Genomic DNA, 13,967 nt, shown 5'->3' with positions numbered 1-13,967 from the left:
AGCAGGTGTGTAGAGTTCAAAGGAAATTTATTGGTTCAGCTGGTGGAAGCCAGTTGTTTCCAAGCTGTTGGGATGCTGTGCTGCGGACAGTCCTTGTAGACAGTGGAACTTGCCCAGTGCCTTCTTCCCCTCCATCAGTTACCCAATGGCTGATTTCCATCTCTGGTTGTGATGGCTACAAATGTGGAAGAAGTCCTTGTGATTTAAGTTGTCTGTTGCTTGTGGGGGAACAAATGGCGGTCAGGATGCAAGAGGCTGGGGATGCTTGGTTCTCCTCCATCTCATCTGTGATGTGTCTTCTCAGTACCCTGGATGTTGGACTGTAGACGTGGCTTGATTTCTGAATGTGCATCTTGGCTGTTTCGCGGCTTTGAATTCTTTTGTTTAAAATCTCTTGGCAAATATTAATGAGTTAAGAATGGAAATGAGAAATAATTCATTTGATGGTGCGGGACTTATTCTACAGCAGTGCCTTCACGTTGCTGATGAGATTGCCTTAGCAGTTGGGTTTGTGTTGCTGGGGCAGACCACTAGGGAGGCGCTGTTGAGCTGGAAGGGGTTGGAAGCACTGTGGGGCTTTTTCAGCAGCTCGTGGCACTTCTGTCCCAAGCACTACGTGCAAGCATTGGATGACAAAAGGAAGGGCTTTTGTCTGGGGGTACTATGGCTTAATTTAAAAATAAATGCCCCTCGGGTGGGGCGACCCCCAAGGTGGGCTGTTGCTGGCTGCATGGCTGTGAGCTCCACTGCCATTCTTTCAAAATGGCTTGTAGCAGCTGCACTTCCTGTCCAGGGAGGAAGTAATTTTAGCCCATGCACTGAAATATTTAGCAAATCTTTAAAACAAAAGGAACAAATTACGTTTCTTTCTGGTTTCAAAAGGGTGGCTGAGCCACAGGGGGTTAAGGTGCCCCTTCTGCTGGGGTAGTTGGAAGGAGCCAGGGCTGTGGGGGGTAGCAGGCACCCTTTAGGTGGAGGCTATCTCTTTTTTTGGTAGAAATGAAGGGGTGGGTCTATGGTACATCACCTGAGTTGTGGGGTAAATGTAGAGAGTGTCAATCAAAGGCAGAGCTCAGAGCTGGGAAGGAGCTCTAGATGGCGGCTGTGCCTTAGAGAGAGCGCGCTCAGCTCCGTGCCTTCCCCAACACTTTACGCAACTTTCCCTAACTTTCGGGCAGCCTCAGGGGGCCCCCACAGCCCCTTGCCTCTCCTAGGCACTAATAGGGGGCCGAGCGGACCTTTTTCGGGCAGAAAAGCAGCTTTTGAGGGCTCCCTTTTCGTGCCTTGCTGGAAAGAAGAAGCCGTGGAGAGAGCCCAGGTCGTTGTTTTTCCAGCTTAGAAGCCATGGCGTACCTCCATTTTTGTGCGCTCTCCTAATGAGCTTTTTCCCCCGGACATTTTTGTACTAATTATCGTTTCTTTTGCTTTACCGACAGCATATTTTTGGGATTAGAATATATATATTTTTTCTTTTTCTGAATTTCGTATTTTATCATTCGAACTCTAAATATTTTGGATCTAATGTTTTTCCACGACCCGAAACTAAGATCGACTTGGTCCTGGCGGCGGTGCATGGATCAGGTAGGTGAGCAATTAATAATAATAATTTTTAGATTTCTGCCGTTTTGAGTACTTTGATTTTCGACCGATTCGGGCTGTATTCGGATGACGCAATAAGATAGAGATTATTTGCATCCAGTGTTACTTTGGGAAAGTTTGCAGGATGCTCCTCTTCGATGTTTATTCCCCCGTATTTTTTTCTCTAAAAAATGATTATTTGTTTTAAATCTCCGTTTTGCTGTGTCGATCAGTTTTGTGTATTGTTACAACAATATCATTGCAGCGTCAGGACTTTGTTCCTGATAATGAAAGCCAGTGAAACGAGCTGGGACCTTACCTTTCTTTCAACTTTTGACAGTAAATACCTGGGCACAGGACTTCAAAGCAAGCAGACATCCCTGACCCCCTCTTATTATTTAAGAATAAAAAGATGATGAGAAATAAGGACAAAAGCCAAGGAGAGGAGGGTTCAGTCCACAGCAATGCATCGAGGTATGATCTATCAACTTTCTTTTTTTTTTTTTGGTAAAACCTGTGAATACCCTGTTTACTTTGACAGCCTTGGGTTCCTGTCAGTGCTGAATACAAAACATTTTACTGATTTTTGTTTCCTTTTTAAGGAATGACCTTGAGATTGTTAGCATGCCACACCCTAATTTTTTTGGTAGCAATTTCTGAAAGTTGTGTTGTGACTTAAGGGCCCATGTCATAGTCAAAAGGTACTGTACCTTCATTCAGGGGAGCCCTTTTCTCTGTATGATGTTTTTCCAGCTTTTGAATTTCAGTTTTTAGGTTTTTTGTGCTGTGAAAAATGACCTTGTCGGTTTAGCCATTGCTGCATTGCACCATTTTACATACAAGGCAAATTTTTCTTTGAAGAATCTCAGAAGTCTAAACTTTAACTGAGGGCCATACAGAAGCCTGGTGTAGTAGTAAATTATAGTAAATAGACACAAGAAAAAGTTGCATGAATGAAAAAAAGCTCATTTTAAAATATAAACTGAAAAGTGCCTTTCTGTCCGGTAGCCCTTACTTCATTTTTTATTTGAGCTTGTGGAACTTTGATGCTGTTTTGATATTTTAGAATATTTTCATACAATTTATACTCAACTTTTCTCCAGTGGCGTAGCATTTTGTATTATAAAATACAAACTGGGGCTGCTAACAAGAGGCTGCAAATGCATTGTCTGTTTATTTAATGTATTATTGCTGGGAGTATTTTTATTTATTTTGTGAAGTAATTAGATTCTTTACAGGTTTTTATGAACTGAACCTTGATGTAGGAAAAGTATGGAATACTGACAATGTTGGTTCGTTAAGAATGCACGAGTATAATTACCAATTGCTCATTTTTATATTTAATGGGTCGACTTAAAAAATATATATATTGAAAATTAATTTACATGCATTTTGTCTTCTGGTTTGTAAATACGCCGAGTTTTGCATTTTGTTAATTTTGATGGAATTCTGGCCTGCTTATTATTTTTCCTTTGGTGTGAAGTAATTTTTAAGTCGCACTAATAAAAAAAATTCTGAACAGTTTGTGGTATCACATGTGCTCTGATGTGATGTTTGCAGGTGTTTGACTGGTATTTTTGATGTCCATTATTTAACCTTAAACGCACACTTGAAATACTGTGGGAATATTATCAAAGTGCTGTGACATTCTAAAATACATTTATGGTATTTGAGATGTATTTAGACTGCGGTCAAATTTTTAATCCTAGAATGGATGGGGGTAAGTTTAAAATGATTATTAATAACGTTAGCTTTAGGGATGTTGAAACATTATGTATAGCACCTATACAGTGATGTTATAGTAATGCAATCTGAAAATAAGTCAGATTTTCAAACCTTAATATTCGTGTTGTTAGAAATACTGCTGATATTGCTTTAGAAGTCTTATTTAAAAAAAAGAAAAAAGAGTATTCACTTTGTTTTTCTGGTTGTTTTAAGTGCGGGTTGACAGCTAAAGCAATAGTAGGTGTGATTTGCTCAGGAAATCAAAATTAAGGCAGCGTATCTGCTAGAAATACTGTGCTGAATAGGAGGTGAAAACAGAGACATCTAGCAGTAGCTGCACAGAAAGAAGACCTTTGTGTTTTTGTCCTCGGGGTGATTATATTTGCATAGTCTCACATGTGTGATTTTGCTGATTTCTTTGAAAGGTTGTTTATCTCGATTGATTTATACGCAACACCTGTTGTGAGGTTACCCTGCCTCTTCCACTGTTCTTCCCTAAATAAACTTGCTGTGGGTAACATCCCCTCACCTGAGGTGTGGGAACAATTGAACACGGGCTGTTTGTGAGTGAGCCCTGTCGAGCTGGCTTCTGAGCTGTGAGTCAGCTGAATGTCGTAAAATGGGCTTTACTTCCTGAGGTTGACTTGAAGTTGCAGGGGAAATGATTTCTAGGAAGTAAAGCCACCACTTTGCTTTACTGCAGCCCAGAGCTGCGCTCATGTCTGCACCTCAAATGCTGCTGGCCTTTTTTTTTTTTTTTTTTTCTTTTTTTTTTTTTCTTTCCTGAGTTGTGACCATGTGTACATTTGTGAAGTCCTGGTCTGTAGTCCTGGATCGGAGGTGTGGATGGTGGCAGTGGGTGGATAAGGTGGATACAACCACTACCCCTTGAGCTGGAGATGCCAAAATACAGGACTAGGAAAAGATGTTAAAGGAGAAGAAAATATAATACTTCAGTGCTCCTTCAGTGCGCAGCCTGGGGAGTATTTGGAATTGACACCTGCATTGCCAGTCCCAAAGGAAGTGAAAAGCTGTGTGAACAAACCAGAATCCGTCTGAGGGTTGTCCTGGAGCGGGTGATCATTGCTGGGGACAAAACGATGCTGAGCCCCCAGTCTGTGAGCTGAAGGAGTGCTGTGGTGGTGCCCCTGGGGGACCAACCACACCTGCCCTCATGTCCCTTCTCCCCACAGTGCTGGGCCTGCCCTGCTGTCAAGTGATCAATTCTGGGCCACCTCCTCCACGTGGGTGAGGTTCTAATAACCACCACCTGTGTGTTGGGGGCATGAATTGCATGTAGCCAAACACAGTCCTGATGCTTCCCAGCATCCTTCGTTTTACCCTTCTTGAAAGGTGGGAGCTTGTGCTGGACACGTTCAGTGCAACCCTGATGTGAGCTGCAGCAGTGCAATGCAGGTGGGGGTCCTGTGACCCCTGGAGTGGTGCAGGGATAGTTCACAGCACACAGCCACCATCTTGGTTTCCCTTGGCTCGCTCCCTGCCTTTGTTGCAGTGGCTCTTACATCCCTGCGTGCGGGGAATTTGTTACGAAGGCTGCAGGGCTGAACAGCCCATTGCATTTAGGTCTTCTCATCGTTTTGGAGGAAAAAAAGAAAGAAAGAAAGAAAAAAAGTTAAAGCAGGGTGGGCCTGAGGCTGTGTTGTTTGGAGCAGCAGCTCTGACTCGGCAGTGGCTCTGTGGGCAGGGTGCTGCAGGCTGCGCTGCCGGCTCGGCCCAGAACGGCTCGCTGCTCCTCGGCAGCCATTTTATGAAGATGTAGTTCCAGACAGAGCACTTCGTGCGGGGGGGTGGGGGAACGAGGCTGTGAGCAGAAATGGCTGCACCTCTGTCAAGGGGAGCGTGGGGCAGCTCTTCCTCTTTTGCGGCACGAGGAAGGCCACGATACCCCGCGAAGGGCGAGGGGAAGGCCGCTCCGCGTGGCATTTTGGTGCGGGTCCGGTCGAGTCACAAAATGGCTGTTCCTTTGTGCCGCATAGCTGACAGACATACTGCATTGCACTGTGTGTACTCTAAAAACAGCAGGAAGTTGCTGGTGGGGAGTTCAAAGGCCATCTTGTGCTCGCCGGGGCCGGGGATTGGCTGCGCGCTCGCCTGGTAACAGCTGGCTGGACGGCGGCGCTGCGGGAGGCTGGGCCCTGCCTGGGGCTGCGTGCGCAGCCTGCCTGCGCGCTGGGTGCTGGGAGCGGGCTGCGTGCCGAGCGCCGGCTGCTGTGGGAGCGCTGGGTGCCCTCGGTGGGAGCCCAGCGCCTTCGCTACCCTTCTCTCATCCTCTGCCTTCTGGGTTTCCTTTGTGCTTCTACGAAACGAACCGCGGGCTGTTTTTGGAAGCGAGGAGGGGGTGACTTGGAAACGAGCGGAGCTATTTTTGCTGTGGCTTTTTTTGTACTTTGGAAGTAATTGCAGAATATAGTATTCCTCAAGCACCTGAATGTCTTTCGTAGCATTTCAGCTTGCAGCATTCTTAAATCATTGAAAATTAAATTTCCTTTTACTCCCTGCACGTTTTGTACGACTGGCTTTATCCAGGCTGAGTGGAGGCAGTGACTGTGTTTACTAAACCAGAGTTCTAGCTTTCCGTCCACGCTGGCAGGTTACTGTGTCTCTGCTCTGCCATCCTGCGCGCACAGTCTCTTTCGGTTTCACTTGCGCTGGTGCATTCTTAAATGAGATTTTTCTTCTTCCTACTTGATCTTTAACCCTTTATGAAGCTGTCGAAGGCCTTTTTTGGAAAAGGGAAAATGCTTTCTCAGAGTAGGAATCCAAAGGAGTAATGTGTGAGGAATTCGTACAAACAGTGATGTAAGCTGGGGGGGGGGGGGGGCACAAGGGAGATTGTTCTTCTTTCGTGACTTCTGTTTCACATTATCCTCTCAAAGGAAATGTCTCATCAAATTACAAACGCGCAATTCTGAGAGCTAAAACTTCTCAGTTTCCTGTTTTATGACTGCTGCCAGGAATGGATACTATATATAAAGCTCACCGACTGCAGGGAGCTGCATTTAGCTAGATTTCATCTCTTTTGGATTGTGTCCTTTAGTTAAACTTTCTAAGGTAGCTAATTAAATTTTATGTTTTCTTGAAATGCGTGACTTCTGCTGAATAAAAATGGAAAACCAGAGCTCACCTGGGTAATTCAGTAACCCTTCACAAACACTCCTGTAGCACGTGGCACGTGTTTCGGCCAGAGCTCTGCTGAGCTGGGGCACACGTGCCATGCCACAAACATCTCCTGCCTGCATTTCACAGTGCTGCTGCCATGAGGAGCTGCTGTGCTGAGATCGGAAATGAAACACCTGTTCTGCTTCCTTGGGTCGATGTTTCACCTGCAGCACTGAGGGCAACAGTTACCCTCTGCGAACCTTCCCCCATTTCTGAGTAAAGCTGATGTGGAACACTCCCACAGATGGGGGAGAAATGATGTCAAGAGCACAGCTATTTCTTTCAGAGTTGAAGTGAACTTCAAGTATACACCTGGGGCTGTGAGCAGTGCCTGAACTGACGCTTCTGATGCCGTGGCTGTGCTGCTTTTGAACTCCAATCAGCTGCAGTGAGGCGTGGGTTTGGCAGTGGGCTGAAGTGGCTTCTCCTGATAAATAACATGGAGGTGTATATGAGCACCTGTTGTGCTGCAGACAGCAGTCCCAGTAGGAATTGCACTTTTAAGTTAGGTCGAGTTCTGAAGATGAGAAATGTTTCTGTGGCTCTGGAAGGCTCTAATGGATGGAGAAAATGCAGAACAGCACTTTCTTTTTTTTTTTTTCCTTCAAGGGATGTGAATATAAACAGAAAAACACTGAGGGAGGGGGTAGCCTGGATTATCGTAATTAGTTAAGCAGCCTTCTAGCAAAGGATGCACTGCCCTACTGACATGGTGTCTTACATAAATTTTGCTGGTGTACTTCTATGACAAGATGTGTGCTGAAACGCAACGCAACCCAAACGAGCTGCTTCCAAGAGGTGGTGGGGCGCTGGTAAAAACTGCCTGTGTCCTGCAAAGGATCATTGGAATGAAAGCAAAACCAATGAGAAGAAAAATTGGTGTCTGGTGGCTTGTGATGAAGCTTTTTGTAAGTGTCACACTGCTCATGCCTTCTTTTCTTGGAGCTGGGAATATCTTCTGGCTATAATATAATAAGCAAAATGTTGATTAGTCTTTCCAAATATGCAGTAGCATTTATGACCCTGCTGCTTGTGCAGCACTGTTACAAAACTATAATTTTTCAACATACGGTTTACTTAATGTTAACGTTTTGAGATCATCTATCTAGAAGCAGTCTATATGGGATCCTGTCTGGGATCCTCTCCTGGTATGGTGCTGGTAACTGCTCATGCAGCCTCACATTTTGGCTGGGCTCCTGGGGAGCCTTTGCCAAGTACTGAGCCTCACAGCTTGCTGTGCTCCTCATTGGTTTGCTGCTCACAAACCTCTGCTCCCAGCTCCAAACGACTGTGTTGCAATGTGAAGAATTCCCTGTCTTCAGAACACTCAGATCCCTAGGAAAAAAAAAAAAAAAAAAAAGTTGTAATAGTTTGTTTCTTGTGAGTTTTCTTGCTGGGTGCAGATGTGGTGTAATTGTTCACATATTAACTCGAGGAGTCATTTATGTCTCTTTCATGGGGAGGAGCCTCTGCTCTGAAGCCAGCAGGGCTGTCGGTTGGAGGGCTTTGCATGCCATGTGCTGTCTGTACAATGGAGGCTTAAGGCGAGCCTTAGATCTGTTGCTTAGAAAAAGCTTTCAACAGACACATGGAATGCGATTCTCAGGCTAGGTCAAGTTCCGTTCTTCTGAACTGCGGGTCATCTGGCACCAGGAAGGAAGCTGTGCCTCTGACTTTTTGTAACTGATTCTAAGTCACAAATTCTCATATTATTCTGTTTCTTTACCGTATTACTTCTCAAAGGAAACTTGCACATGTTAAAGGGAGAAAAAAACACAACCTGCTCGCTGCAGTAGTTTAGACTTGACTTGCATGTTGCGTGCTGTGCAGCCTCCCTGTCTTGCAGCTTCCAATTCTTTCTATCTGGCAATGTGTGCTGTTCCCATTGTGCTGCCCGAAGCAGGAGCTGGAGTGGCAGTGGGGTACGGTGAGTTCCCCCCCACGCCTTGTTTCAGCCGCCTGGAAAAGCATAGGCACCCGTTGGCTGCATTGCATGGAGCTGCTCAGTGCCGCGTGTGGTTTGGAGTGGCTCAGTAATGGATGTTGAGCGTTGCAATGCTTTGCTGCCTTCCCGGGGGTGGGGAGAGCTGTCCTTTCAAATCCGTGAGGGCCGCAATTGTACTTTCTACACTGCAACTGGTGCAGGGAAGGATGCTGTGCTGCCTTTGGACGTTCTCAATGGCACTCCTTAATCAAGCAGACAAGTTGTGACTCCTTTTGTCACCGTCTTTTTGTTTCTTTTTTTTTCTCCCCGCTAAACATCCCAGGCATTTTCAGCCTCTGGCCCAAAGATCAGAGAGCAGGAGAGCCCCCTCTCCCACTCATGAATGAACTGCTGGTTTGCTTTATTATGCAAGCATAATGTGGGGCCTTTGTAGTGGGGGGACGAGGGGAGGAAATTTTCTGGAAAATACTTGTCATTCAAGATAGCCCCATCTGCTTTGAGCTGCAGCAAAGCAGTGAAGGATATATTTAGCTGGCTCTGTGCTCAGGGTTGCTTTGCCTTTGGCATTTGGGAGTCCTGTGCTGGAGCGAGTAAATGGTGTCTGTGGAGATTTCCTTCTGCCTCCTCCCCTTCCTGTCCTTTGAGCCAGGCTGGCAAGTGGCACAAGCCAATTCAGATGGTTATTTAGATAGGATGCCTGCTGGGTGCATAATCCCCTGGTTTTTGGGTTGCACGGTGGGCCTGTTGTGCCTGCTGCTGTGTAAATGTAATTAACACCCACTTTCTGCAAGCCGGGTTTGCAGTCACGTGTGGAGGAAGAGTTACCATGGAGAATATACAAGTGCCTATCGAGGAAGAAAAGTTGCCTGTCATTAAGTGAGATTGGGGAAATATTTTTCTACCTCCAAATCCCTCCGTTTCATCTGTGTTTTGAAGGGCACGTTGATTATCTGGCAGGTATATAAGCCATGGGTTCTTGTGCCCCATGACAGCCTATCCAGATTTTCCCAGACCTGTATGTTGTATTTTAAGGTGCTGAAGAGCCTCTCTGCCTTCAGTGTGTTGTAGTTTAGAACTGGAGACACAAGCAGTGCATGAGTACTGATAACAGAGTAATGGCAGTACTTTTCTTCCTCTCCATTCCCTCCCCCATTTGCTTTGTTGCCTGCAGGAGATAAGTTCATTCACTAACCCAGGCTGGGAAACTTTAGTCTTTGTTGACTAAACTGTCTCAACCGTTATCACTAGAAAAAGCCACTGCCTCAGGAGATGGGTGGGTGCCTATCACTTTTTTGAAAATAAAGCCTATAACGTTATGAATGGATTTATTTTCAGTGATACGGGTTGGGTGTTGTTCAGTTAGCTCTTCTACAAGCTCTATGTACGGCTGTACTTCGTATAGCGCTGGCTTGTGAACTTTTTTGTTTTCTTAGGCAAAGGATGGATCCTATTGAGAATTTTCGGTTCCTGTGATCCATTTATTATCCCTTTTTATCAAGTGACCTGTAGCCACAACCACTCATGTTGCTTTCCATGGCTACAGATTTACATGGCTTGATTTTTCTTATTTGTTATTTTTACAGCTACTGTGTGTCTTGGGCCATGCATCACTATTAACTGATAATGCTTGTTCCTAGTATACGTAAACACACTGTATGTTTGTATATAATAATAGAGAACATCACATTTATATTCAGGGAAATGTTAAAAAGAAAGCAGCGTGGGATCTGGCTGGATCAGTGCATGTTACGTGGTTTGTCACATTCCCTTTGTGTGTAGAACCACCTGTGTGTAGGTCACATTAGGAAAGCATATCTGTTTGAAATAGTTGTGAGTTGGTGGCTTGCATTGTCTTTGCCACTGTGTGCTTTGGAGTAAATCCAGGGTTGCTTCCATGACCGGTGCTGCTGGTGGGCAGGTGATGCTGGCAGCCCTCACTGAAAAACTAAAGGGAGTGAGCAACCCCTTCTAGTGGTAAAGCTGGACCTAAAAGATGCACGCCCCAGGGGCTGGGGGAGATGCACAGCTGCTCGGTCTCATGTGCCTGCTGAGTGTATGGCTGGAACATGTCCCAGCCCCTTCAGCTGTGTTCCCAACCAGGATTACCATGGGGCTGGAATGCAACTGACCCTTGTGGCAGGATCATTGGTTTTGCCAGAGGAGGAGGATGTGGATTCAGGTATAGCCAAACTGGCTTCTTCCTATCCCAAAATTGGAGTCATGCTGCTGGCCCCTTTCTCCACTGTACTGCTAGGCATGATATACTTCCAAAGTTCTGGAGACCCGGTTCGTGCTGGCTGAAGCAAAAGGTGAGTGTTGGGAACAAGGGCTGCCGAGTAAAGGTGGGTGGGAGCGAGTGCTTCGTGTTCGCAGTTCAGTGACAGTGAGCTGAGATGAAAGTGGGGACCTGGGCCTCTGTCATCTATACGCCATGTGAAGCTTTGCTCAGCCATACACAGGGGTGAAGCATGTGTTTGCCTGCAGGGATCAATAAGTTTCGTTTCTGCTATTACCCGACTCCTGGAGCCTGTGCTGAAGACTGTTTTGAGCCTGCACTAGGATTACTTGGCTAGCACCAAGTGCCAGTTCAGCTTGCAAAGCCTAGCAGAGTGTTGCTGTTGGGATTCAAACTTGTTTAGATTCAAAATAGTGATGTGTTGAGTACTTCAAAATCTTATTTCTGGGAGGGATTTGGCTTATGGGAGGATCTTGGACCTTTCATCCTCACTTCTCCCACTGGCTGCATTCAACTTCTGTCTATTGAGAGCTGAGTTTTGAAGCATGGGCAGGCAGGTGCTGGTAAGAGCCATTTCCAGGGCAGCTCTTGACTCCAGCAACATGTTGGGTCAGTGCTGAGAGTTGTCAGCTTGCCTTTTATCTTCTGAGAGCATCCGCTGTTTTTACTGGTTGGGAGCATTTAAAACGTTTTGTTGCTGTTAGCAAAGATGATCTCCTATAGAAAGAAGTCATGTTGCTCAGGCGTGAAATACTAAATGCTAACTCAGGAGGCTTCAGGCTTGCTGTAATTGCCTTGTAAACGTAGATGCCTGATGGTGAAAGGTCTTATCATTGCCATTCAGCCACTTATTTCTTGGAAGGAATGTGTCCTTCTTGGTAAGGGATGATTTAGTTGTTTTTTATTTGTGTATTTTTTTCCTTCCATCCAGCAGATTCTTAATTAAAACAGAATTGCAGCCTGAGTAGTTCTTAGAAAACAAAGGAACATGATCTGCTGGGCATTAGCAGATCGTAATTCCTATTAAAAATTTTCTCACTTTAATGCAGTTACCAAAGATCCAGCTGTGGTTTTGGCATTAATGGGTGATTATCAGTACTGAATTGGAAGCGCGTGGGACTGGTTGGATGTTTATAGCTTACCCTCAATTATACTTTAGTAGAAAATAGGCCTTTTTGGATGTTAACTCATGTATCTTAAAGCAGGACATATTCCCAAACCAGCCTTGGGAAGGAGCCCTTCAGTGTTGGGTTATGTACAGTGGTGGGACCTGAATTGAAGTGTCACGTTGCTAATCCCTTGTATTCAGTTTGCAGGTGGAAGCGCTGCCCTGATTGTCTCAGTGGTATTTATTGAGATCACTTTATGGAATTGGCTTTTTATTACTATGATTTAGCATTTTAATATAGAAACGACGACAAGCACAAATCCTTTTGTCTTAACTGGATTTCATTGTTGTTTTATATTATTTGCAGCAGCCTAGAGAAAGACATACCGTTTCTCATCTACAGGACATGCAAGAGTTTAAATACAGTAGATATCAGAGTAACACAACTTGTGTTTAATTGCTTAAATTACTATGAGGGGCCTTTCCTTAGTAGGGCAGGCGTGTGCAGCATTTGTGCCTGTCACTAGGGAAATGGCCTTTTCAGAAAACACTGTTCACATCAAGGAAGAAAATGACAGTCTGCATAACGTAGGTAATGTACATGAGTGATGGCTATTCGTGTCTAGGAAGGCTGTGTTCCTCTGTCCTTCTAATAAAGCTCAGGGCCTTGAGAAACAACGAGCTCTGGCGTGGGAGGAGGCCAGCAATTGCTGCTCTGTCTTTGCACAATACTGCAATGCTGTCTGGCCCCAGCGTTGTTCTAATTTCTTCCAGCTCTTGCTAATAAATCCAATTGAGGAAAAGTTTTTTTGTTTTTTTTTTCTGTGCCCCCATGGAATACTGCCAACTTAATGCAGTGCCAGCCTGATGTTGCTATTGGTGTGGTGGCAGCAGGGCTTTGGATGCCTCCAGATGCCTTCTGAGGTCAGGGCCCCAGGGGTGGCTTCACAGGATGTGTCCTGCTGTCCCAGGAACAGCTGGTGAATCGTTTTCTTGGATGCTTTTGCAATGGTTTCTAATAAAAATCCCTTGGTTTTCTTGAATAAATGCTAGATCTTCCAAAAATCTCCACCAAAGAAGTTTCAGTGCTTCTTTGAAAGACACTGAGTTGGAAAAGTGTGGTTGAGCAGATGTCAGCGCATTTATGGGTGAATTCAAGGAGGATCCTGGGGAGGGGGGGATGGTGTGCCTGATGGCCAGCAGGGCAGGGCCTGGTGTGGGAGCTGGGAGTGCCGCAGCCGGTGGGCAGGAGCTGTGCTGGTGTGCGGAAGCAGGACACGGTGGCAGTTGAGCTGGATTTTCCTGTCCTTCTGGGAGGGAGCACTGCAATACCCTCATGCCTGTCCAAACCAACTGGGACAATGAAAGCAGCAATCATCAGTGATGATGCGTCCATTCCCCTTTGCTGGAAAAGCCTCCGTGTCTCTTACCTTTGACGTTTCAGCTCACAGCTGTTTTTTATTCCTGTGCTCCCCTAGCCCCCACCACAAATGTAACTTCTTCCATTCTCGGCCTTGCAAACAAAGCCAGAGCACCAACCACCCCAGCAATGAACTCCTAAGATGGTGGAGGAGGGATGACTGTGAAATGGCGGCCGGGAGCTTGGCTGCGTGCCCTGCGCTGGAGGGATTTGGGATGAGGCTCCCGCTGCGCTCAGCTGCTGCCCTCTGCCCGCACCCTGGGAGAAGGCAGCTGCAGGCCTGCTGCAGGGAGGCCTCACAGGACTTAACAGCAGTTCTGAGCATCTGGGGCTGAGAGTGGAGATCCGACCTCCCCGGCGTGACCGCTCCCATCTGCACGTGGATGGGCATGTCAGCAGTAGCTGCCTGCAGCTGGTGGATGCCTCTGAAGTGTGTGTTGATTTCTGCATATTGTTATGTAATTACATACATGCTTTTATTTTCCTTTGGTATATTTTTAATCACGATGAGCAGAGTTTTCCATGTATCTTGTGTAAATGGAGGAAAAATTAAACATCTGCTTTCCCTCTGTGAAGTTTTTCTGGCTCTTTATTCATGATGCTGTATTTGCAACATACTCTTAAATATAATGTAAGCATTTAGCAGCAGATAAGAGCTGACTTGGAACGAGAAGCTCCTTGTTCTAAGGATTTGTAGTCTCATTACAACACTGCTTTTTAGCTTGTGATGGTGAGATTTCTAATACTGCCTCCCTGGCAAATATGTTATGATGAG

At 45.7% G+C, this 13,967-nt stretch overlaps 1 protein-coding gene across 1 annotated transcript in view; it reads left to right on the top strand.

The window, feature by feature from the left end:
- Positions 1-1,990: 1,990 nt before the first annotated feature.
- CHD2 (chromodomain helicase DNA binding protein 2) overlaps positions 1,991-13,967 on the top strand; it is a gene marked incomplete at both ends in the record, with an annotated part of 49,220 nt that continues 37,243 nt past the window's right edge. Inside the window, one exon of the mRNA XM_079540711.1 lies at positions 1,991-2,052. Coding sequence (XP_079396837.1) covers positions 1,991-2,052 — 62 coding nt within the window. The remainder of the gene's footprint in view (positions 2,053-13,967) is intronic.

This window comes from Tetrao urogallus (assembly GCF_951394365.1).
Source record: "Tetrao urogallus genome assembly, chromosome: 11".
Lineage (NCBI taxonomy): Eukaryota > Metazoa > Chordata > Aves > Galliformes > Phasianidae > Tetrao > Tetrao urogallus.
This window is presented reverse-complemented; position numbering and strand designations above follow the sequence as displayed.